Raw genomic sequence first — 27,146 nt, forward strand, 5'->3', positions numbered from 1 at the left:
ATTATGTACATTTTGCTGCATAAATCTGCTTACTGTAAATTTGGTATTTGTAGTTTTCCTGCTTACAACTTACTTTTAAGTTTGCAAGTTAATAATTTATCTCGCCACATATTTTGGGAAAAAAATCTTCACACTAGATTAGAAATTTCTTCTGCTTTGATAGTGTTTTCCATCAAGAGAAAGTGAGAAGAAAATTTTAAGATTAAGCAATTACAGAAAGGAATGTACAAGTTGTTTTAATTCTCTGCCCCAGAGAAAATATGTTTAAATAAAAGATAAGGTCTACATTTCTTGACAAGAAGGTAGAAAATGACTAACTAAAGTGGGTTTGTTTTTTTTTCCTCTTTATTGGATGATAATTGCTTCACAGCGTGGTGGTCTCTGCTGTACATCCGTGCAGATCAGTCATAACTAGACACATATGTGTGTGTGTGTGTGTGTACCCCCCTTCCTTCTGAGCCTGCCTGCCCACCCCCACCCCAAGTCCAGGTCATCGCAGAGCGCCAGGCTGGGGTCCCTGTGTACACAGCAGCTTCCTGCTGGTTGTCTGTTTTATGCATGGTAGAGTACGTTTCTGAGTGCGTTATTCATACTTATCTCATTCTAAAGTGTAGTTTTTGCAGAGACTTGGGGTCTTCAGAAAGCTTCTCAGCCATACCTGTGGCAGTCTCTTGTTTTTGTACATGATACTTATTCTTAAAATTTATGAAAGCCGTTTCTTCTGTAAGTCATGTAGGGAAATGTCTTGAAATTTTACTACCTTTTTTTCTAGGTAGCAATTACAGTGAAAAATGTGATGTCTTCAGCTGGGGTATTATCCTTTGGGAAGTGATAACACGTCGGAAACCCTTTGATGAAATTGGTGGCCCAGCCTTCCGTATCATGTGGGCTGTTCATAACGGTTTGTGAAGTTTTTCGTCAGTATGTTTTGTATATTTCTTATTTGGAAATTGTTTCTCCCCCAAAGAGGACCATTTATCCCCAGTATTAAAGTGTATGATGTCTTGTAACCAGCCTCCAGCCCTCCCTGCCCTGACACCAGGGTCGAGCAGAACGGGGGCAGTCCTGGCTCTGGATGAAGCTGAGAAGGTCTGCTCGCTGTGCCCATGCAGAAGAGGCCATCAGTAGGCAGCCTGAGCCAGCTGCCCCGTTGCCTCTCTCCAGCAGACAGGGGCATGTTGGACTGGGCGCTGTGGGGAAAAAAAATTTTCTCACATGGTTAAGATAATTAGGGAGCTGTTGCTTTTTTTTCTTGAAGAAGCAGTGTCTCACTGAGGAGAGAAAGCAAAGCATTTTAAGTACGAGTTGTTACTTAAGCTATTCATAAAGGCAAAACGCAAAGTGCATCACATAGTCTTGCTTTTTAGCTTCTCATTCATCCTGATGATGTGAGTGCTATTATTGCCCCATTTTACATCTTTCCACATTAGGAAGCTGAGACCTAGAGCAGCTAAGTAATTTGCCTCGGGTCACAGGTTTAGTAAGTGGTGTTGCTGAGATTAGATCGGGGTGTTTCTGACCCAAATGTCCATATTTTTAAGTTATATTCATTTATGGAGACAATGTCCTTGCATCCCTTCTACTCCCTTTATACCTCTAATTACAACGTTTCTAACCACTCATGATACTAGAACACATCTCCTTCATTAACCAAGTTACTTTGCAGTTGCTTTGGGAAAATAAAGTTCTTGAAAGGGAATTGCTGAATCTTTTAACTTTTGCTCTCCCTCTCTGTCGTTAATTTCTATCTCTTGATTATAATTATTCTGATTAATGGCATTTTTGACACACTGTTCCACATGTGACAGAACAAGTGTCTGCCCCACTGTTTTGGTTATTCATAGACATGTCAAGGAGGCGATGGCGTGATCGTGTGTTTCCGGTTCCTTGTAGTACCTTTCTGGTTGTTATGGAGGATGCTAGAGCGCTGACCTGGACAGTTTCTTTTCTTTTTCTGTCATGTGTCAGTAAAACTGAATGTCAGTGAAGTAAGAAATAAAAGAACTGACTGATTAACTGATAAATTTACAAAGATTTCATTATAATCGGGCCCTTCTTTTAAGTTAGGGGCCTTGCTAGTGACATTAGTCTTGTTAATTACACAGAAGTTGGCAGTTTTCGGCTTGTGCAATGACTGACTCACAGCTACCGTGAGGCCCGCCTCCCACAAAAGGACCGTTTAGAGGCCAGTGCGTGTAATACTGTAGTTGGTGGCTTTCGATACGTGGAAGATGCTTTTTCAAACAGATTTGAAATTTTTATGATAAATCTGAAAATACAGGTCAGATATTACCTCAAGTCACCATTCACACATTAAGCTGTTGACTATTTGTTAAAAGTGTTTATAATAAATTAAATATTATTAACTCTCAATCATAATGCGTGTGAAAATTTTAATTTGGCTTCTCAAAAGGTGTAGATTCCCCTTTATGAAAATGTAATGTTAACCTAAAGGGCAAAATAAATGTGCTTTTATTCCTCCTAAAAAAATCTTGGTTTAGAAAATAAATACCATGTTAGAAACCTACACTATTCTTTGAGTAAATACATTCTTTTCTCCCCTCCTCTAATTTTTAATTGTAGGTACTCGACCACCACTGATCAAAAATTTACCTAAGCCCATTGAGAGCCTGATGACTCGCTGTTGGTCTAAAGACCCTTCTCAGCGCCCTTCAATGGAGGAGATTGTGAAAATCATGACCCACTTGATGCGGGTATAATCCTTCTTTTGAGGGGCTTTGGGGTTAAGGGACCTTTATATACACTGAGTTTTAATGGGGTTTTAAAGTAAGGGGATATCATTTTTTCTTGTTTTATACTTTTTTGTGTTTTCCACTTTAGAATGGGTATTCATTACTCTCATAACAAGAGGAGAAAGCATTATTTTAGAAAAAAAAATCTAGTTCTTGATAATGGAAAGATGGCTAGACTAGGTCTCTGAACGTGCTTTTTTCCTTCTCCTTAACTCAGTAGATGTATCTGTTACTGGGCCTGTTGCCTTATCTGTAATGTGAGAGAAGTTGAATTAGATGATCTCTAAAGCCTTTACAGAATTTGGGTATTTTATGACTCTAATTGTTGCTGAGTTATAAACTTTCTTTAGTACAAATCCTTATCAAGCAGTCATTTATGTAGCATACTAGAGAGGCTACATTCCCAGACACTTTTATTTAAGTGATTTTTACCTTTTGGTTTTTCATTGTATATTTTCAGCTTTTCGCTTGCCGTTAAAAAGTTAAACTTTTTTCTAGGATCTGTAGAATTTTAGAATTTAGAAGAATTATTTTAAATGATTATTAGAATTTCCCAGTCTATAAATCAAACACTTTTGTTAGAATTATTTGAATCATTCTAGGCCTCTGGGTTTTGATGCACTAAGAAATCTATCAAGTAGTACCTTGACTTGGAAATGTTTATGCACTTGCGAAAGTGCCTGAACTTCAGAACAATTTGCTAAGTAGAAGAATCTTTCAATCTCTTTGAATATAGATTAAGTGATTTCTTAAATGGACACATAATTAATTTGTTCATTCTATTGAAAATAAGTTAAGTACAGCAACTTGAACTCATCTTCTAATAACCTAATTTAATATTTGGAGAACAGCTACGCGTAGAATCCTGGGACCTAAAGATACATTCATGAGAAAATAACTCAGTAAAAATTAAAATTAAAAAGTAAAGAAAACAGCTTGGTCTCCATAATCAGATACCTTAAAACTTTGGGTTATATAAGTTATTCACATTTTGATTGTGCTTATAGTTGCTTTGTCTAATTTGAGAAGAAAACGTTTCTCTTTTTTCTCCCTAAATTCTAATTTTTATCCAGCAGATGTATCCAGTATTTTATCTCTGATTCATAGAGTGACTTTCATAATCTATCTTTGATATTTAAAATACTGATTCTAACGTTATTCTATGGCATAGCATCTCAGTTGTCAGACTAAGTCATTTCAACACTTTAGAGATTTGCATCACTGCTCTGAGAACATGAATAATGTTTCATGTAATTATGAGGAATGATACTGCTGTATTTCATATGTCCCTCTAGAGGAATATTGACTGTTTTCTTCAAGATTATCTGGGCTCTGTGTAGGTGGATACACAGCATTGATAACAGTTGAAATTCAGAAGAGTTAGCACATTGTTGTCTCTATCTACAAATTTCCACATATGCCTTAGGGAAAATAAAGCAGCATCTTTGCTGCATTCAGATCTCAGCAAGGAAGTAATTCAAACATACTTACTAAGTTAATTTTCACATGATTTAATTTGTACTAAAGAAAGTTTACATTGTTATTTACCTTTTTATATATAGTACTTTCCAGGAGCAGACGAGCCGTTACAATACCCTTGTCAGTATTCAGATGAAGGACAGAGCAACTCCGCTGCCAGCACAGGTGAGTGGATAGATTGGAACGGTGATAACCTAAGATTTTTGCTTCTCTGTTCCCATGAAACGATAATCAAGAAGCAGTAAATGATGTCCCTTTTTGCATTTTAATTTATTCATTTAATATGATTGCAATTTGAATTTCCAGGTGTATCATTCTTCATGTAGGTACCCAGGTTAAAGAGTTAACTGAAAACCCACTTCCAAGTTTTGAAATTCTTACACAGTTATTATATCTAAAAAGACTGGATATTATATTTTTGTGAATGCCATTCTTTACTTGAAAAATAATTCTTACACAGATACAGCTAGATCAAATAGTATCAAAAATTATTATAAATATGTATATATAAAACAGCATATTTTCTGTATCATGAGCACCCTCCAAGTTGATCTTTGTAGAAGAATCCATAAAGACATTCATTTAAGAAGCTGTGTTTTAGTTCAGAGTTCCTCAGTTCCATAGTCTGTGGTCATCAAAAAAAAACAGTAGAAGTAATACTCTAATTTAGAAAAATTTTACTTCTCAAAATATATGGTATTATGAACATTTCATTATTCAGTTCAGTTCAGTCTCTCAGTCGTGTCTGACTCTTTGCGACCCCAGGAACCGCAACACGCCTGGCCTTCCTGTTCATTTGCTTAAAGTTAAAAGGCATAGGTGTGTATGTGCACATATACTTAATGCATTCTTAAAATTTTATTTTTACTGTTCTATTTCCCCTACCTCCAAAAAAATTATATGTAAACGGGTTCCAATTTTACTGAAAGTCTTTCTGAGATGCTCTGAATTCTAGAGTGGATTTCTCTAAAAACATTTGCTTGCCACTCCTTACCCTCAGCTGACCTTCTTGACCGTTGCCCTGTGATCAGAAGACAGCTGCCAGACTCCCCCTCCACGCGCCCACCCGCCCGTGTCTGCCCGTCTGCTCTGCACCCCCTTCCGTGCCCACGCTGAACTGTCCGTGCTCACAGCCAGAGGCGCGCCTGCCCCTTGTGCATCAGATCCCGTCTGCTCTCCTAGCAGCTCTTCCTGTCTCTTGCATCATCAGTTTTAGCCTCTGTACTGGGATCATTCCCTGAGTATATATACAGTAGTCCTCACCTCGTCCACAGTTTGTCCAGAAATACTGAATGAGAAGTTCCAGAATGAAATAATTCATGGGTTTTAGATTGGAGCCGTCTTGAGCAGCACGATGAAGGCTCGCTCCGTCCTAGGCGTCGTCCTTTTATTCAGTGCATCCTCTCCATTTGTCACCTAGTAGCCCTCTTGGTTGTCACATCACCTGTCGAGGTATCATAGTGCTTGTGTTCATGGGACCCTAGTTTTATTTAATACTGGCCCCAAAGCACACGAGTAATGATGCTGGCAATTCTGATATGCCAAAGAGAAGCTGGAACGTGCTTCCTCTAACTGAAAAGGTGAAAATTCTCAACTTTAATTAGAAAAAAAAAATCCTATGCTGGCTGAGGTTGCTAAGATCTGCATTAAGAACTTCTGTCCATGAAATCATGAAGAAGGAAAAAGAAATTTGTGCCTGTTATGCTGTCATGCTTCAAACTGCAAAAGTTAACAGCCACAGTGCAGGATAAGTGCTTAGTTAGAAAAGGGTATTAAATTTGTACAGTAAGGTATTTTGAGAGAGAGACCACATTCATGTAACTTTTATTACCATATATTGTTATAATTGTTCCGTTTTATTTTTAGTTACTTTTGTTAATCTCTTACTGTGCCTAATTTATAAATTAAAGTTTATCCTAGGTATATGTGTATAAGAGAAAACACAGGATGTGAGGGTTCAGCACCATCTGAGGTTGCAGGCATCCACTGGAGGTCTTGGAATGTATCCCCTGTGGATAAGGCGGGGACTGTTGAAGTCCTTATTTGCATTTCTCTAGTTTCTCTCTTGCCATTCTCTTGTGCTCACTCTGTTCAAGCTTTTATTATACCACTACTCTAGAACTGCTCTTGTCAAGGTCACCATCTTCCCAACCTATAAACGTCAAGAGTGCCCAGGGCGTAGTCATTTGACCTCTTTGTCTAAACTCATTTCCTTAGTAATCTCATCTAGTATACATGTATACCATGTATTTGCCAATATTTTTGCTCCATCCCAAACTTTAACTCCACACTCACGTATCCAACTACTTGATTGATACCTGCTATGAGCTCAAAATTACCATTTTCCTAACTGAGCTCCCTTCAGACTCAGTCGTTCCACACTCTTTCCATCTTGATTAATAGCCATTTCTTTCTCTCAGGCTGAGAATCTTAACGTCTTTCTTGACTATTAGAAAACTCTTTAGGCACTTTGGTTCCCTTTTTGTGCTATCCTGAAATATCATTTAAAATGGGTTTGTTTGGGTATCTTCATTAGCTTGAAAAGTCTTATCTCTTTTCATATCTTGCTAGTTTAGAAAAGAATTTAAGTTGCATTTTATTGAATGAAGCGTGTGTGTTATTCACAGCCTATTGTCATAAATATTTTTGCTTTCCTAGGCTCCTTCATGGACATCGCGTCTACAAACACCAGTAATAAAAGCGACACTAACATGGAACAGGTTCCCGCCACAAACGATACAATTAAACGCTTAGAGTCAAAATTGCTGAAAAACCAGGCAAAACAACAGGTTTGTTTTGTTATTTAAAGTTAAACCTTTTGGTAACCTTACCAGTAGTCATGAAGTCCTAAACATTATACTAGCAAGTATTGTTTGCCTTCTTCACTATACAAGTCCTGAATCTTGTTCCTAAAGCAGACAGATAGGCTCAAGAGTAGAGATGTGTAATGAGATTCCCCTGAAATTCTTTACAATTAATCGTTCTCCCATCTGATGATTGCTGCCTTTGGCATTTGTGCATATCTTCCTTATGATGATCCCTAACTTGAACAGTTGAGGGTTACAAGTGTAAAATGGAGATTTCTTGGCTATACTACCTGGTTAAAGGGGTTCTTCTAGATCCATCATTTCATGTTTCCAGATTTATTATATTTTTGCTGTTCCTGGTTTTGAAATATTTTAAGGAGTGACTTTATTCATCTTCCTTGAGGCATTTAGGATAACTAATAATTGGGGCATTTAACTCCCAGCCTTAGTGATCACCTTTTCCTAAAGGCCAGTGTCTGCAGCTTATTCTTCGTCACTCCTGCAGCTCCCTCTCCCTGAAAATTTTCCATTTCTTTTGAGCAGAACCCCTGAAAATCCCAGTTGGTATCTCCCTTCTTCTAGCTGCCCAGGATTTTTACATATAAAGAGTTTCAGTAATTCAGATTGACCTATGTTTTTAACAGAGTGAATCTGGGCGTTTGAGCTTGGGAGCTTCTCGTGGGAGCAGCGTGGAGAGCTTGCCCCCAACCTCTGAAGGCAAGAGGATGAGTGCCGATATGTCTGAAATAGAAGCCAGGATTGCTGCAACCACAGGTAAAAAGGAAGTAAGAGTCTGAAGAGGAGCGAAAATGGCAGTTTCAGTTGTTTCAGTCATGGGAATGTCAGGGGCTTTTCTTGTGTTTCCTACATTTTTTTAAAGCAGGAAGTTGATTTATAATATACTTCTATGCTTCTAGCAGAAAGCATCTCAAATTCCGAATAAAGCAAGCATGATTTGTAAAATTATTTGCATTATAAAGTTTCATTTCTTATTACAGATTTTTATCAAATAAAATTCAGCTCAATATGAGCTAAAAATCTAAATGAGAAATTGAAATTTAGCCAAAACCAGGATGTTTTGGCAGGATTCTCAATGATTCTACTAGAGTTTTGTGCTGAACTCAAGTAATAGCAAATGTTTTGTTTTGAATTTAGCAGGAAAATGTGCTCCAGGTCAAAATATGATTTGGCCTTACTCTCTGCTGTTGCTCCCTTCAGGGGCACAAGTAGCTGAGTTTGTGATTAATTCTTTTAATTGTAAAATAAAAGATTGTAGTAATTTGATCTGGATAAAGCTCGCATTTCTCTTCCATTTTGTCAGTACTTAAACTGATTAATTGTGGAAAGACTGGTCAGCACAAAATTAATAACATGTTTTGTTACCTTAGTGGACTTGTAACCTTCTTGTCTAACCAGGTTCATTTAGTAATGATGGGTTAAATTGTTTTCTTTCTGATTTCCCTAGGGGTAGAGAGGGACTGATTATAAATACATTTCTATCATGGAAAATGTAGAAATATAAATTTTAAAAACTCAGTCTTCCATAATTGTCCCGCTAAAAAGTCAACACAACATTTTTGTGTATTTACCTCTAGTCTTTTAGACTACATATGTATATATAAGTGTATTCCCTAGTGTATTAGCATTTTTTTTTTAACTCAGCTAACCAGGTTTTGTAGGATTATGTTTTGGTTTGTTTTAAGATTGTTTTGGTTTCTTTCTAAAAAGAATATTTTCATTTTGTGTGAAGTTCTTTTAAGAAAGAAGTTGTCCAGAGGACCTTCCTAACTCTTCTTGTCTTCAGCTAATCTTGGTCACTTATTTATCAGTTAGCATTAGAATCAGTTAGATCTTACAGAATTTCCAAAATAACAGTGTCTTTAACACAAACTTTTTTCACACACAAACAAATCTGGAGGCAGGCTCCTTGATCTTTGGTGACTGGGTTTCTTCTGTCTCTCTGTGTTACAATCCCTATTGTGTGGCTTCCTTCCTGAAGGTGACCTTGTGCTCCATAATGGCTGTTACAGTTCCAGTCATCACATCTGCAATCCCAGCATCAGGAAGCAGGAGTTAGGGCAAGGGCTACTTTCTCAAAAGGCTCTCACAGAAGTCCCTCCTAGCAACTCCCACGTTTATGTCATTGGCCATAGTAATAGGGTCAGACGGCTCCCTGTGGATCCAAGGGAATAGGGGATCTGCAGTCTTTCATCTGGGAACATTGCTGCCCTGAGTATAGTTGAGGTTCTGTTGCTAAGAAAAAAGGGAAAAGTAGAGATTGGCTGGTCTCTGCCACGCAGATGGAATCTTCAGAAACAAGCAAGTTGCGTGGAGGTCACTTGAGTCACAAGTGTTTCTGTGAGCAGTGGGAGTGTCACAGGACCGTGTCTGAGGAACAGTGTCCACAGAAATGCAGCCTAACACTTTGGGAGTCCTTTTCATTTCAGGAATGTCAGTCAAGTCAGAGCTGCCAAATAGTGATTGCTACCTAAAACAGGAAGTGTTCTGTAATATAATAGTAATAATTTTATATCTGCTAGTGTCAATTTTTTAGTCAGGTACTGGTTTATAATTAATCTTTACAGAAGTGATGTTTCACCAGATTAAAGGTAACCACATACACTTAAATAACCCTAACCTTTCTCTGCCTAAATGAATAAAGCAGATGGGCTGAACATTTGTTGGTGAATTGTCTTACTTTGACAGGTTCATATTTTCCAGCCTTTCAGAACTATTCCGTTTAGCAGGAATAGACCCTAAACTTTGGAAACTACAGTAAATACTCAGTTTATCAGAAGTATGTTTAAATATTTATCATTATAAGAGCATATACATTTCACACTTTGATTCAATAATTATCATATAATCACTGAATTGTACTTTGTAGCACACTTCAAGAAACACCTCATTGAACACATATTCCTGTGTGTGTTTAACTAAAACAAACATGACAGCTTATTTCTTTTTAATTCCTCTTTTCTTCCCCCTTTGCTCGTAGACCCTCACTGCACCTCAGTGGTTGCATGTAGACTGTTCCCATGAACGTGCTGGGAATCTAACTTTCTCGTTACCCTGCAGCCTTGTTTGTCTCTGTCCTGTTTTATTTTTTCCTGCTAATTAAAGCCAGTATGTGAAACATCTTGTATTGATAGTAAGCATGGACAAAGGGTTTGATAGTTCTGCATGCCATCCTGCATGAAGTGTTATTAACATAACTATTTGAAACGTATTCTGTTTTTGTTCACCGTTTTCTGTGTTACTATTTGTGGTTGTTTGCATGTATACTGTATGTGTGTATTTTTGCAGCCTTTTCCAAGCCTAAACGGGGCCACCGTAAAACCGCTTCATTTGGCAACATTCTGGATGTCCCTGAGACCGTCATAGCAGGTATCATGGACCACCTGGGATGGTCTAATAGCTGTAAAACCAGAATAATGATCCCTGGTACTTATAAAATGCTTCTTGCTCCAATTTGATAGAATGTGAAAATACATACCTTGCATGCAGTCCTTAGGGAGACAGATTAAAAACTGTACACATTTATCTGCACTGAAGCCAGCTTGGCCAGAAACCTCACATCTCCAAAACTGAGGAAGAACTAGAAGATAAAGTAATAAGCCTTTTCATGGAAGGAGGCATGCCAGCCCAGAATTCTGCCAACTTCCTCTCATCTTTTAAATGAGCGGAATAGCTGAACCCAGACCTTTCCTGCACCCAGCAGAAAGAGAAAACAACCCTTTAAAACTACTTGTTGTCCTTGGCTCCTGTCCTCTCTTCATTAGAACTTGGGGTCCCTCTTGGCATTCTGTCCCAGCCTCTTTCTGTTAGTAGCAAGTGAAATAGGAAGTTGAGAAAAGAGTAGCTGAATAACATTTTACCTTAACCTAGAAAACAGAAACAAAACTGAATGAGATTTGCGATTTTGCATGGTATGTTGCCAAATAATTATGGTCACTTCTGACTCCTGTGTATTATTAGGAGGGTCTTCTTGCAAATTACATGTTTTTATACCTAACTCCCACATGTCTCGTCTGGTTAGATCGCTGTTATTTCTTACGGTGATTATCTCATAGATGACTCTAAATCCCCATGCCTAGTAATTCTTGGCTCCTCCACTAAACTGGAACCTGAGGGTAGAGACTGTGTCTTTGTTATTTATTGTTGATGGCATCAGCCATGTCTGACTCAAGACCTCACTTAGAGTGTTTAATAAAATGTGCCAGTTATGGAAATGACCCATTATTGAGCTCCCAGCGGGTCAGAACTGGGATACATGTAAAATCTGTAAATTACAGATGTGTATAAAATATTTTAAACAGTTCTTAGGGCCCATTCCATTCCAAAACCATTTTATTTCTAGAGTAGTTCTTTGTTATTCTGGTTGTTCAAGTGGTTTATTTTACATTTTCATTGTTGCCATTCAGAGAATACAGTTAATTTATTCCTTGCATACTTTTATTGAGTCACGGACTGCTTTCAAAATTAGTAAAGTACTTAGGATCATTTTACCTCTGCCCTGAAAGATACCAAGTTTAAGGGAATAGTACTCTAACTGAAGAAGCAGCAACGTTTAAACATTCATACTGCCGAGCTGTGATGATCTTAAATGTTTGAGAGTATCAGGAAAATTCAGCTGAATGGCACACTAATCTTAATCTGGGTCTTATGGATAAACATTAAGAACAGATACAGCCACACACAGCGAAGTAGCCAGTGATGTATGTGGTGATGCGTGGGGAAGGAGAGGAGAAGGCGGTCTCCGGTTCTGAACCAGGGTGAATGTGTGCACCACGCCGCACCCCGCCAGGGGACGCTTGGCGCTGTCTGGAAACGCTTCTGATTGTCGGAGCTAATGGTGCTACTGACGGGGCAGGCAGAAGCCGCGTTGCTGCTCACAGTCTGGGGAGTCTTCGCAGCCTCCCGCAGCCGAGAATTACCATCCTGAAGTGTCGGCAGGGCCAGGGCTGTGTGAGCTGTAAGGTAGCTTAAGGCACATCAGCTTAGTAGCCATTTTACAGATGAAAACGATTCGGTGATGGTGAATGGGTTTCCCGAGTTACACAGCCAGGATCCCATCCTGGATCTTCTGACACCAGATTGCACCCGTTTTTTTGTTTTGTTTTGTTTGAGTCACAGAAGTTAGAATAATTCTGTGCTGTTCCTACTTAGGGTTCATATTAAATTTAACTGAGCTCTTCATCCAGGAGATAACTTTTGGATGACATTGGATCCTTCTGGGGTTGGGAAAGCTTAATTCTGCTGATAATTGCCAGAGTGCCAGTGCTTATCAAGTGGAAGCAGTACTCAGTAGTACATTTATTAAATATTCTTGTTGGGTTTTTCCCCAGATGTTCAAACATTAACCTAGTAGTTTCCATTTTTTTAATAAAGGATGCAACCACTGGAATTGAAATAATAGGACATAAAAGTCAAACATTAATTTATTCTTAGATTATATTTTTAAATTAAACATAAAAGATATAGCCTGTGCTTTGGGAATATCTCAACTATCTTACAAGGCCGTTTTAATTGTAAAGAAGGATGAAATGTAATTCCCTAAATTTCCTAATACCTTTTAGAACTTTTTTACTTGAGGTTGATTCCCTACAAATTCTGTGGTTATATTATCAGACACTTCCTGATATATCCAAACTGGCATTAATTAGCATTGAATCCCAATTGTAAGCATTTTTAAAATATAAGCTGTATTTTTCATCTGTTATGGATAAGTATTTTCAACAATACCTTCCTTTGGCCAAGTGCCGTGTACTGAGCGCGCCTGCACTGAGCGCGCCGTGCGCTGAGTCTAATGCGCCTCTTGGAGTAAACCGCCTCTTTTTATTAGGGGTGCTCCTTTAAGCGTCAAGTAAGTTTTACATGTATTTATTAGCAGTGTACAAATGTGTCATTTTTGAAGTGTTGCTTCTTGCATTTTTAAAAAATTTTACCAAGTTTTAAAAGTTTTTAAATAGGCACTGTCACTCTAAAAAAAAATTTTTAATGCAGTCTTTATAATGACTAAAATGCCCAACCTGGTCATGGGTGAACAAATTTAAATCTTGTTTTTTGCTTGCTCTTCAACACTGTTAAATATCCTGCCATCAACAAATGAGGAAGAACAAGCAACCTGTGGCTAACGCCAGCATTCATCAGTTTAACAGTCTCTCGGGTCATGCAGAAATGGACCTTTAACACCTCAGGACTTCTGTGGATCAAACCACACAATGTTCTGTACCCTTGCACCTTGGGCCTGGCTCTCAAAGAGGTATTGGCAAGCTTTGTTATGCTTAAGTCTTCTTTCTACTTTCCCCTGCCCACAGAGTGGCTGTCAATCGATCTGGCTTCTTTTTAGCAAGCAAGACACATAATAAGAGCAGTTGCCAGTACAGTATGGCATTCTGCTAACTCTTCATTGGTGGAGAATGTCCTGCCAAATAACTGTGCAACCTAAGCAAAGTTAATGTAAATGCAGACATCTCTTGCCCATAATTGAAACTATCTGATCTATAGTTTTCTAATCCATTTTATGTTACTTTTATTTGAAGAAAAGAGAGTGAGTGGCAGATTATTGGATTGTTTTAAATTTTTCTAAAGTTTTTTCCTTTAAGATTTTGATAAAAACATGGATTTTTGTTTATTTGGTCCTTTTACTTGAATTTTCCTGACTTTCCCACATTTTGCTTTTGTCATTATCCAAGCTTCCAAGGGTCTATTTTCCCTCCATCTTCATCTCAAATACTCAAATGGAATAGGGATTATGAATTGGGAAACTGTAATACATTTGATAGTAACATTTGATCTGATGTTAGAAGAATACCTAAATTTTACGTTTCTTTTAAAATTCCACATGTCAAAGTTTAGCAAGTAAAATGTCAAAAAGTTACACAACAAAAGCAGCAACCTTTTCCATTTTCATAGAGTAAGAGACTGAGTCAGCTTCCCTGATAGCTTAGTGGTAAGGAGCCCACCTTCCAAAGTAGGAGACGTGGATTCAATTCCTGGATTGGGAAGAGTTCCCTGGAGAAGGGAGTGGTAACTCACTCCAGTATCTTGCCTGGGAAATCCATGGACAGAGGGGCCTGGCGGGCTGCAGTCCATGGAGCTTCAGAAGAGTCCAGCTTAACTTAGCAACTAAACAAGAGACTGAACAGTTAAAAAATATTTTGTTCATGGCTCTGGTGTCTGTCATCAGGGGAGATCAGCAGTCGTACTCTCATTTTAAACTGATAGAACACTTTGATCAAAAAATATTGCATACTGTCTTAAGGATTTGCTAAAGAAGGCTGAATATGCAAGTGTTTTGTTGAATCAATCTTAATACACATAAAATATTTTTGTCCAAGTTTCTGAATTTAATTGACATTTGTTGTTTGTAATATTCTTGAAGCTGAAAAGAAACTTTAGGAGTCCTTAATGGTTTCAGCTGCATTTAGATCTCTTAACTGAGAAAAATTTAATGACTATTCATTCACTTTAAAGTTCAATCAAGTACACTGAGCTCTGTTGTATATTGGTTATTTACCAAAAGTGTGATAAGTAATTAGGTAGAATATGAAAAGTGCAAGCGATCAACAGTGCAGCACCGCTGTGAGGAGACCATGAGGTAGAAAGAATCAAGCTTTTCTGGAACTCAAGTTCATACCTGGCACAGATAGTGTCATTAACACCTGCCTTTGTGTAGGGACACGGAGGCCCAAGGAGAGCTCTTCTGAGATATACCACCTCTGCTTCTGCCAAGTGCAGACACTGCTCCTTCAGTAAAACTCTATATTTGTGACTAAATAGGAAAGTGCATCTAAACTTACAGGAAATATTTCAGTAGTCTCTTTCCACCTTATTGTAGTCTACCAAGATCACTTTTTAAAATCTAAAAAAGATAAGTGTCCCATAATTTTTAATATTCAAAGCTTAACAGATATCAAAATTTCCAACATTTTGATTAAGAGATGTCTCCAGGAAAATGTATTGATTTCTACATGAATAGTGTCTTCAGAAAGTTGGAACCTAGAAAAATGTAAGTAGCTTAGGTAAGGAAACTGATAAGAAAAGCCACAGGAATGACTCTCTGGGACCTAAGCCAGTGGTCTCTGCAAGGACTCTGACGACTTTCAAATACCAGCTCAGGAAATCAGTTGTACTTACAAAGAGCAGCTTTTTGGAGAGATGGATTTTGTTTCAGCGTTGTAAAAGCAATTGCCCTATAAGCTGCTGTTCCAACCACCCTTTTAGGGGTGGGGAAGAAGGTGGGCTTAGGGATATAGTATATTCCTTTTGTTGCTCTTAGAAAAGTTATTTTTAAAAATATCCTTTGTTCCCTATCAGAAGTCCTGAACGTTCCAAAATTCATTACAGATTAAAAAACTCAAGACATCATTTACAAATTCCATTAGGCATCTGTTGATATCATATTCTCCCTTATTTCTACTTCTTTTTTCCTTTATACTGCTGTGTTTAATACAGGTATGCACATATTAAAGAACCATGAAAAAATGTAAAGTAAATGAGTTTCTAAATTAGTGTTTAGTTACCGAAAAATTCAGAGTCAGTCTAAATTTACTGAGCACACACTCAGTAATTTTCATTTGTGATAATAGGAGCTTGATGTTTTTTACATTCATATTTCTAAATTATGACTTGAAACTTAATATTGGAGCAACAAGTATTTGTTGATTGCAATCCTTTTTTTGCTTCCTCTGAACTGTATGCCAGATGGTTTCTGCCATGGTTATGCTAATAAAAATGCACTGCCTAGTATTGCTTGCTTTTGACTCATGCTGTAGCTTAAAGATTTCTCATCTTATGGCATCTGTTAACTGTCAGCTCTCCTTTCCCCTACTTATGACTTTTTGTTCCCCTTTCCTCCCCTTCTCCCCTCCCTGCCCCTCCCCACCATCCCCCCCCCCATCCCCCCCCCACTTAGAACTTGTCTTTGTTGTTATTGCAATGGTGATGTAATGATTTTCAGACACATGTGCTGGGTGGCTCCCCAGATTCACAAATGTTGCTAATCTGAAAAGAGAATTCCAGACACTTTTACAAGCCTGTCTCATCCCAGCTAATTTTAGAATGATTGTGTTGAATGAAATGTGCCTGAAATTGCTCATTAGTCATGGTAGTGGGGATCCTTTTTGTCCTCAGGAAAATGGGGATAATTAAAAGTTTTCAGAGAAATAGCTTGGTGTGCCTGATTCCATGAATGTGCAGTTTGTTGTTATGTCAATTTGTAATTGAAAGTTGGAGCTTGGAATAAAATGAAATGTGAAGTAACTTTAAGATTATGCAAAGAATTCTAAAACATAGCTTTAAATGCAAAAGAGTTATACTTTCTAGGATAGCTATAAATTTGAGTTTTTATATTCACTGCACGTACTATTGCTTTAAACATTATTCTTCTGTTTGAAAGTCCTTTTAGTGTATGTACAAAATAGTAAGGTCACCTTGATTAAGATGCTGGGATTTATTGCTGATTGGTGTAAAGTAAGATAATGAAAGGTATGGAGATATAAAATTTTAAGAATGAATTCTGTCGGCTGATGAGGCCACGACTATCAGAGACGTGGTCTGAGCGCTGCCCGCCATTACATAATATAGTCTTCAGAGGCAAAAGAACTTTGACTATCGTGTCAGCTGTTACTCACAGTATTTTGGTGTTTCCTTTTAGACAGCTGATTGCTCATCTTAGAAATAACTGTGTAAACAGCCCTATTCCCAAATAGAAGTGCTGAGTGAAGCTATTGTTCAATTCACCGCCCACCCCCCCATGTTGCTGAAGGCTTAGATTTGTCTAGTTCTTTCATAAACTGATTTTTAATTCAGTTATGTTTGGCTTGGATGTTCCTGAAGCAGGGTTAACACACTAGCCCATTTCAACAAGCTGTATATTTGAGAATGAGAGTCATCCGTCTCCACTAGGAATTAAGAGTTGTTGTTCACAAATAATAAATTACTAGATTCTGACAAAGACTAATGGGCTTAAGTAAGTGTGACTCAGTGCAATAAACTCAAGCCTAAGCATCCTTTTAAGCTCTGAAACAAACAAGGTACTGCTGTTGGCTAAAGCCAGTCATGGCTCGCAACTTGCTAGCTGTCTTGCTGAAGAAACTGTAACGTAAGGCCCTTGAAATAGATGCCGTCATCAGCCCCAGCCCCCAGGCATTCATCTATTTAAACACATGACAGAAGATGGTGGAAGAGAATTCAGCAGCTCTCGTGTGGTAGGAGTGGTTATTGTATTAGGACACATTTTATTGTAAGCCAGCAGCTTTTGAGTTAAAATACTATAGCTGTTTCTCTTTCCTTACATCTTTCTTTCTCTTTTTATAACGATAAACACTGGTTTTTCTCACATTCTGTATAGATCCAAGGAGCAACAAATTCCAACTTACTACTGTAGCTGTTAAACCCTTCTTGTCTCTGAACAGATTTCAGTATTTTAATTTTTTGATTTTTTTTAAAAGGCAACGGGCAGCCAAGACGTAGATCCATCCAAGACCTGACTGTTACTGGGACAGATCCTGGTCAGGTAAGACTTACTCTCCGGATTCGCTGACTTTGAAGGTTAGTGATGGGCGCAGATCAAAAATTAACTGGAGTATGTATCCTCTGCAAAATAAGTTTTATAAGTTGACCTAAAATAATAATGGAGAAATTCATTATCATCAACTTAAATATGTAAGGGGGAAAACATATAGATGCCATTATTAACTTAACTTGAATCTAAGAAGAGACTGGTTAATTCAATAGTCTGTGTGTGTGTTATCTGGTTTTCATATGTGCTTTAATAAGGAAGTATTCGATTTTGTACTTGGAACAATTTGTCATTAACATTGTCCTCCAAAATGTATCGTTAGTCTTAGCCTCCTTTTTACGAAAGAGATTACGTATCCCCCCCAGTAAAGATGTCGCTTCTCTGGGGTCACAGCCACCCACACACCTTGTGGACTGTAACTAATCTTTTAATTTGTCGCATCCGCTAGGTTTGCATTTTTGTGAAACATCCTTAACACAGTATTTACTAAGCAGATGGATGAACTCTAGCAGGCCGTCTATCCCAGTTGTTAAGGGTTTTATTCGTCTTTATATTTCTGGATGTTCTTCTAAACTCGCCTTACCTCTTTGAAGATGTCCCAGACAGTGCTGCAGGTTAAGCCATTACTGAACGGGTGCAAAGTTTTAACCAACCAAGTATATAAAAGTAGCAGTCATTGCCTTTTTTATTATTTACATCAATACTTTAACATATATAATTTATATCATATTCATAAAATGAAGTGAGAACTGTTTATACGGTTTTGTTGTTGATTAGCTTTCAGTTGTGCCAAAATAAATTTTAATACTGTAGCATGCATCTAAAGTGATAAAAATACCACATAAAAAATTACAGGATTCACTGAAAAATAAAAATTAAACAAAACAAAACAAAACAAAAATTACAGGATTATATGTTATAACCAGTGTGATTTAATTTCTGGTAAAATGTGTTAGTACTTTTCATCTTAAAAGATGTTTTATTATTACTTCTTTTTTGTAACATGCTTGAAATTTTAGAGATTCTTTGTAGTTGTTAATAAAAATTTGAAAGTCTTTTCTAGCCATCAACTAACTTAACTAACAAAAACTACTTGAGATATTTAAATAATAGCAGTCTTTGATCTTCATTTATGTCTGGAAATATTTCTCATAATGCCCACACACACCTTCAAATTCACATATGCACACCTATATGCATATGCACACATATATAAACATATACACACATATATGCATAAAATATATATATATAAGACTCATTTAAAATAATATGTATTATGATATTAAGTGATCCTAAATCTTAATTTTATTAATTTAATAGCATCTTTTTCAATATATCTGCTTTTGTGCAGTCTCAGAACTTTTTGAATGAAATTTCCCACTCTCTCCCCCTCAAATACTTCAAGCATTAATCAGGGCATTTAGTAATAGATAGCTTGACATCTGGTATTTGCTTTGATTTCTTAAAAGTTTGATGAACTCAGCTTTTTTTAATGCTGTTTACTATTGCCATTGACATTCCAGTTATGAAAAACTCTAGCCAAGTATTCTCCCTTTGATTAGGAATGAGAGGCTTGCTCTAAGGCAGCTCAGGAGCATCTGAGTGCTCCTTCTCTGTGTTCTAGGATGAAGGCATCGCTGTATCTCAGGGCTGACCTCACTGCACCAAACCTTACTTATTTGCTCACAAATTCTGTGTGACCTGAGACTGATCATTACCATGTGCATGTATATTTACATGCACATGAGACAGTACAACCCTGGGACTAAGGCACACTTGCATGAATTGTCACTGACTACTCCAAAGGTTTAGAATAAGGGGAATTTGATAGAGTGGTAAAATTTGTTGTGAAACAGGTTCTGTACAACCATTGCCTAGCCAGTGTTAAAATTGTTCCACTCATTCAGAATTACTTACATATGACAACCTTAAAATGCCTAATATCCAGTTAGGGATGAGAATGACTAATATACTGTGAAAACGTTTTCCCCTGAAAATGTTATTTATGATAAATAACCATTAAATCTTTCTAATTACTCATGAAAATAACATTATTTGGAGAGGAAAAGTATACAAATCTGGATTTTCAAAATTGAAGATATAGTTCTTTTTAAAGTCTGGCTAAGCAGTGATTAAACAGATGCATAGGGATTTTTTTGGTTTGTTTTGGCCATAGAAAGTGATAAAGAACATAAAAGTATTTGCCCAGCCAATACAGTCGTCAGAGGAAGAGTTTCCTGATGAAGTTTAGTATTATATCTCATAGAGGAAAGTGATCGAATAGGCGTTTCTACTTTTGACTCTTGATTCAATATTGACCTTAATAAAATCACGTAAAGTTTTCATCTGTCAACTAAAATTGACAATTTTTGTACTGCCATTTCTATGGAGAAGGGGGAATGGTGAACATCGCAAGCTTCTTAATTAAAAGTGCTTGTGTCATGTTCATGTGAACATCCACACAGCAGCCATCTCACTTTTAAATTAACTGAGGTTTTTATTAATTTAGGAAGCTCATTAAGCATATGTAATGGATCTGGCCTCCATTTGAGAAAAAAGCCACCCCTGATGTCGGGGAACTGATCTCATACTAAAGCCTTGGTGTTGTTAAAAGCTGGAAATAAACAGTGTCTATCTCAGAACACCAAGAGACAAAATGACTGTGAGACCATGAAAAATGAGACAAAATAGGGCCATTTTACAATGTGGTCTAAGCACAGATGGGAAACAAGGTCGCCGCGCCCCCGCAGAAAACAAACGCTGCCCTCTCGCGGCGGATGTGAGTGCCCGCCGCTGCCCTGCCAGGGAGCAGCTTACCCTCCCTCTGCCCTGCCCTCCCGTGGACTGGCGCTGCTTTCTGACTGTGGCCGAGCTGGGGTGAACCCCTCCTTCCTGGTGGCCTGCTTCAGGTCACTCGCCGAAAGCCTAAATCCTCTCGTGAGCTCTTGCTAAAACCTTACGGAAACACCCCCGCCGTACCCCGGGGAGAGCGCATTGCTTTGCCGCAGCAGATGCTGAAGCCAGCTCACTGCAGCGGAGGTAGGTGCGTCCGTGGGAGGCGCTGGCCAGGTCCACTGGCAGGCCGGGGAAGCCCAGTCTCCCAGGGGCTCCTTTGGGCAGAGCAGACTTCGCCCAGATCAGCGGGAGAGCTTCAGTAATGACAGCTGCCTTTTATTCATTGTGCGCCCATTTTGTGCCTTTACTGTCAGGCCTTTAATGTATGTTACTGACATTTTAACCTGAAAGTTTGGTACTTTTTATTTTCCCCATCTTGCAGGTAGGTAGACTGAGGCTTAGAGAAACTTACCTAAGTCTTACTTCCCTTGGCACTGGCTAGTATTTGCTATAATCAAGTTTTGAATCCAGATCTGATTCCAAAAGCACACAAACTCTACACTCTATCGTTCTGTCTTGCGTATAAAACTGAATGCAGTGCTTGGTAAAGTAATCCTAGACCCCTTCAGTTTCAAGTGTTGTGGCTTCGTTTGGTCTGCATCATCATTAACTATTTAAATACTGTTTATTGACAGTCTTTACTGTACTATAGTTCTGAGCAAGGCTAATCCTCCTTGATAATAAATTTATAGATTTGTTTTCAGGATTTCTCTTGGAGAGTGCTGCAGTCAATGACAGATTACAGCTGCAGAAAGATACGATTGTGATTATTTAGAGAACCAGACATTCTAATTTTTATGTGGACTCAAGAATCTACCTTTACTGACCTGATATGTGGCTTTGAGCAAGTCCTTCGTTTCCCTGAGCTTCAGCGTTATCTCCCAGTGGGGGCCATGATGTCCAGCCCCCAGGTTCCTGTAGCCCGTGAAAGTACCAGACACACCAGTAGATGCTTGGTTCATGCTTGGATGCCGCCCCCATCTGCTGCCTCCCAGGTCTCTTACCACTTATTCTCACGATATTACTACAGAAAAATAAAGCAAAACTACCACTCGAAAAGATGTAAAATCCTTTGGCATTCTGTTCTTTCTGTATCATAAGGGAAGCTTCTCTACAGAGACTATAGAAAGCATCTGCTTTAAAGGCCTTCTATCACATGTCAAGAGATGTATTATCATACATTGTCATTATTTTGTTAAGGAATACAATTTTTCATACTGTTTCTTTTGTCTATAATAATAATTTTCTCTTCAAGCTCTAAATCAGAAGCCTACATAATTACATTTCCTAAATAATTCCTGATTCATAGTATACCTTCCTATTGGAGAATATAAAGACCATATAAGAAAAATAAAATTCTAAAATTTGTCTTGTAATAAACTGTGGTGAAGCCAGAATTAGAGTGAGCCCATAATTTTGGATTAAAAAGAATATTTTTAGTACATCCTTTCATGTTTAGATTTAATTAATTTGTGATTATCATGATGGGGTAAGTACCCTTGTAAATCCACATTACCTACTGATACCATTTCTTTTGAATATTTATGCGCTTCAGATGTTACTTCACAAAAATATCATATAAATCAACATTTAATCTCTGTTTTGTGCTCCTGTAATTTTAGCAACTAAGATGATTCCTGAGGGTTTTAAATAGCTTTCAGATGTCGGTCTAATAGTAACCCTGGCCGTAGATTCTTGACTTATGAAAATATTTTCCCAGTCTTTCAGGTGAGACATAAAAAGCAAAGCTTTATTTTTGTTTGTAAATAACTCCCAATTCCTTTTTATAAAGTTTTGGTCCGAGTCCAGTTTGGGTTCATGTCTACTGAATGGTCATTCGCCCTGCAGTTTAAATTTGGCTTAGTATTCTTCTGCTGCCTTAAATTGCTGTGTGGCGTTTCTGAACCCTCATAGCTACTTTCATAGCCAGTCCTTGTGGTAAGTCAAGTTTCTCTATATCTCTTATTGAACTTCTCCGTTTCTTTGAGAATAAAGTAATTATAAATGTCTTGAAGGAAATTGCAAATGTCTTGAAGGAAGGAGCAACCTAAATGAGTTTTAGTAGTTTCAGAGCATTTATGGCCATCAGTGATTTTTTTTTTTTTAAGCAACTACTATAAAAATAAGACTTCCTTGATAATCAATTGCCAGCAGTTTGATACTTCTTTTAAATTATCAAAGTATTACCTGTCCTGATTTATGCCTTGGATTTTTTCAGGTATTCAAAACATATGGTTTGCTTTTAAATATTTCTTTAGTTTTTTTTTTTTTTTTAATACAAACGTTAGCATATTGTGTTGTTTGTTGAGATACTCATTCCTTGAAATATAAAGACTGATTTAGTTAATTTATGGATTTAAATTAAGTCATAGCTTTTCTTATAGCCTTGAAGAAAGACCAGTTTTGAGATAACCTAAAAATGTTAGCCTTCGTTCTTAGTTTTATAACTCCTGGGAAATCTGAAGTAGAACAAATGACTGTGCACATGAGATGAGATGAAAGAAATAAAGTAGCAAAGAATTCTCTTGGAAAAGATTTAAGTTTAAGGAGTATAATGATTCATACTACTTTCAAGTGGTATTATTTGTTTTAATACCACATATTCAGTGACCCTTTTTTTTAGTGTACAGAATTTATTCTTATACTTTGTAAACCTAATCTTGTATTTTATCTTGTTTAATTTCTCACAACTGATACTGGTTCTCACATGTCACAAATATTTATATTTAAAATATTGACATAAAATTAGGCTGACTGAAACCCTCTGCTAGCACTCTGAAGAAAAATTGCTCTGTATTTGCAATAGAAATTATAACTGTGGTCATATCACTGTACTCTGATCAAGTCTTGGCCTTCAGACAAAGAAGGTTAAAGGACTGAGGAATAATGTCATATCTATTTGTTTATAGAGGTTAACAGCATTCTAAAAATAAGAGTTGATTATTTCATCACCATTCTCTATGGTGTATATTTTCATTCTTATTATATATCAGTGGTAAATAAGCCTAAACACCAGTCCTACATCTGAATACCAAAAGCTTGTGTTATTATTTAATGAGTCTTTATTATATGGTTCTTTGCCACGTATGTTGTTTTTATTCATTATATGATGTATTTGGCAATCTCCTTAATCCTGGAGTGACCAGTAGAAAAGTACACGTGATCAGTGCCCTTAGGAGATTTTAGTGTTTTTGAGGAATCACAGACTTCAAGAGTAATATAAAGCATTTCAGGCCCAAGTTGGAGTTCATGTCTGAAGAGACTGTAAATACATCCAGGCTTGGTCACTGTGTATGTTTCGTAAAAGAACTGTAATTTTGAACTAGGAAAGGAATTGCTAGGTGCTACAAGTCTACTCGCGTGTCCCATCTGATGGTTATAACAGCCTAGTTACCTGCCACTTGGTGAGCATTTTTATCATTCTGCAAGAGTGTTCCATGGGTGCTTGAGAAGAATGCACAATCCCTTTCGTGTGTGTGTGTGTGTGTGCGCGCGCGCGCGCGCGCGCGTGGTAAATCGCTTTAGTGTCCAACTCTTTGCAACCCTGTGGACTGTAGCCCGCCAGGCTCCTCTGTTCATGGCATTCTCCAGGCAAGAATACTGGAGTGGGTTGCCACACCCTCCTCCAGGGGATCTTCCCGACCCAGGGATCAAGCCTGCATCTGTTACGTCTCCTGCATCGACAGGCAGGTTCCTTACCACTGTGCCACCTGGGAATCCCTTTTTAAGCATAGGGTTCATAAATATGTTTAGACCAAACTTGCTTTTTATGAAGATCAGGTTTTACTGTGATATGCACAGTTTGGTTTTTGGACCCTATTATATATCACAGGAGTATCAATATCTCACCATGATGATAAATTCTTTTGAAGAGTCTGTGGGTGGTAACTCAGTTTTTGTTCATCTGAGAATGTTATTTTGACCTCACTCCCATTTTTGATGACTGAACAAATCTGGGGTGACTGTTGTTTTCTTTCAGCAGTTTGAACATATTCTGCTTCTGTCTTCTGTGTTGCTGTTGAGGATCTAACTGGTATTCCTTCGTGGATGATCTTTTCACTCTGGCTACATTTTACTGTCTTCTATTTGTCTTTGTTTTTTAGAATTTGACTGTAATATGGCCTGTGTTTAACTCTGTAATGTAGGTTTTCTCCTCATGTTTTTCTGCTTGGGCTTTGTTATGGTTGGAATTCGTTACATCTTCAATCAAGTTTGGAATTTTTTTATTGATTGATGGCAGATACATTTTCTACCCTGTACCCAGAGCTGCTACTTAAGATAGACAGATTTACTTGTTACTGCTTTTGTAGGGTAGGTTTTGTTGTTTTGTTTTCTAGTTTACTGAGAATGAAGCCTGCTTGGGTTTTAGCTTTAAGCAAGAGGTTCTCCAGTCCTACTACCTTTGTACAAAGCCCCCAAACTTTATGCCTGTTCCTCTGAGTATAGCAGGCAGTCAGAACAGAAGCTCCAGGCCGTTGGGTTTCAGTGGAAATGCCCAGGGCTAGCAGCTTAAGCAGTAAAGCTTAAGACTTTATTTCTGGTCTCAGAGCGTTTCCCTTACTTTCTTGCAAGCTTATTGGTTTCTAAGAGGTATTATGTGTGCGTGTATATAAAATTTTAGCATACATATATTAATATAATATTCCCAGAGGATCTATTTGATTTCTTACAAGTGTTTTAGAACCTCTTCTGATAAAAATGGAAGTCTTTCCTTTGCCTTAGAATGGAAATTTTCTCTTGTTATTTTTGTTTTTATATCAAAATCACACTTTGTTCCTCCTGTCATTTCTTCCTGCAGGTGAGCAGTAGGTCATCCAGTCCTAGCGTCAGAATGATCACTACCTCAGGACCAACCTCAGAAAAGCCAGCTCGCAGTCATCCATGGACCCCTGATGATTCCACAGGTGACCAGTTTATTTCCTCATTATAAAGTTGAATTTTATATTCATTTAATCATGTGATTGATTACTCTAATGTTTATAAAGACTGGCGTTATACTGTAGATTAGATTTTCCTATTAATAAAATCGAATATTTAGCAATAAATTTTAAAATATCTTTTTGAACACTAAGACAGAAACTACTTTTCCTTATGTGGTTCCCCCCCACCCCCCCATACTAAACCTATATTTTTTTTTTTTTTTTTTTTTTTTAAACCTATATTTTGAAGATGGTTTGTTTGGGGATTTTTTAAGTAGGAAGATACTCCATTCTTGGTATTTCAGTATGATTTTTCTATTACAGTCTATCCTTCTGGTAGTAATGATAGTAGTAAACTCTCATCTTTTGAATAACTAAAAATAGGATGGTAAAGTAATCATCTTCATCTCAGTGTTTTGTTTTAAAAATGCAAGATATTGTGTACCTTGGTAAGAAAAAAAATTTTTTTTTCTGACCTTTGACCTTTTTAATCATTTTTAACTGAGAGGGAGACCTCATTTCAGTTATATAAGTAGTCTGTTAAATAGACTTTTAAAGACCTGTAAGAGTTATTAAAACTTTCCAACATAAATAACTTAACTGATCAAAATCAGAATATAAGTATTAAAATCTGCCTGTCTGAAGGTAGTAATGAAATAGGTTCATTATGGGTAACCAGGAAATTATGTGTCACAATAAAATTAACTTTATCATTAAGAGGATACCTTGATAAATATGCAGCAATATTCTTCTATGAAAATTATTTATATGTTGTTGTGCCAGAGAGGGAAGATGATCTCTTAGACCTCGAAAAACTAAACCATTTGGGATTTTATATCAGATCAACAATGGTATTAATAATGGCAATTAAATTGAAATTAAAAAGTCAGCTTTCTGTCTTTACAAACTGAAATTCTGCTTTTATAAATATTTATAGATATTTGACATAGTATAGTCAAGTTCGTAATGTAATTTAAAAAAATTAACTGGGTGGCTTTTCTCTGTGTCATGTAAGATAGAACTATATTTAGCCTTGGATGTACTCCCTAGTTTTAGAAAGTTTAAATTTAGTGGTGGCAAAAACTCCTAAATTTCACCCCCATCACAGCCCAGCCTCTGATCATCCAGAACATTCACCAGTACTCAGCACATGTTTATCTTGGTCTGCTTCTCCTCAGAAAAGGGACAGGGAAATGACCTTGAGAGATTTGACTGTTAGCATGGAGGTAGTATTAGCTCTTTTTGATTCACACATCCTTCAGTGAGGGTGGACTTGCCCTGACATTCCAGCATTTGCTGGGTCTCCTCATCTCAGCCTGGACTAACCAGACATCCCAGTCAAAGTGGGGCAGATAGCGAGCTCACAAGGGTAAAATCATGTAGGGTAGTTCTCCTACATCCCTCTCGTTTAACTGCTGTGATTCCATTTTATGTGTTCTTCTACTTCCAACTCCCATCTCTTTTTGTTCCTTTTCTGGAACCTAAAATACCACAAAATACCAATAGCTAGACATCATACATGAGTCCAGGTTGCAATATCAACTAAGTTTCATCTCTGCTGTAAAATATACTATAAATGTGTGGTTATCATTTTTAAATAATTTTGAATATAATTTTAGACATTGAGAATCTGATTTAAGTTTATAAATAATAAAGTTCAGCTTTGCAGTGTTTCTAAGAAAAATATTGATACTGAAGCTAACAGAGTAAATTGTAGGGAAGAGACAGGTAAAACCTTTTTCTTTCAAGGCCCACTGACCAA

The 27,146-nt window shown here is 37.3% G+C and overlaps 1 protein-coding gene across 3 annotated transcripts in view; it reads left to right on the top strand.

The window, feature by feature from the left end:
* Positions 1 to 27,146, top strand: part of MAP3K7 (mitogen-activated protein kinase kinase kinase 7) — a 61,752-nt gene that overhangs the window by 25,599 nt on the left and 9,007 nt on the right. For 2 of the 3 annotated variants that reach the window (XM_065911333.1, XM_065911335.1), the window contains 8 exons: positions 773 to 901; positions 2,584 to 2,714; positions 4,316 to 4,397; positions 6,891 to 7,021; positions 7,684 to 7,813; positions 10,346 to 10,426; positions 17,497 to 17,561; positions 25,264 to 25,369. In XM_065911333.1, coding sequence (XP_065767405.1) covers positions 773 to 901; positions 2,584 to 2,714; positions 4,316 to 4,397; positions 6,891 to 7,021; positions 7,684 to 7,813; positions 10,346 to 10,426; positions 17,497 to 17,561; positions 25,264 to 25,369 — 855 coding nt within the window. The remainder of the gene's footprint in view (positions 1 to 772; positions 902 to 2,583; positions 2,715 to 4,315; positions 4,398 to 6,890; positions 7,022 to 7,683; positions 7,814 to 10,345; positions 10,427 to 17,496; positions 17,562 to 25,263; positions 25,370 to 27,146) is intronic. The other variant, XM_065911334.1, reaches the window with a different exon arrangement.

Source organism: Muntiacus reevesi, chromosome 19 (genome assembly GCF_963930625.1).
Source record: "Muntiacus reevesi chromosome 19, mMunRee1.1, whole genome shotgun sequence".
NCBI lineage: Eukaryota > Metazoa > Chordata > Mammalia > Artiodactyla > Cervidae > Muntiacus > Muntiacus reevesi.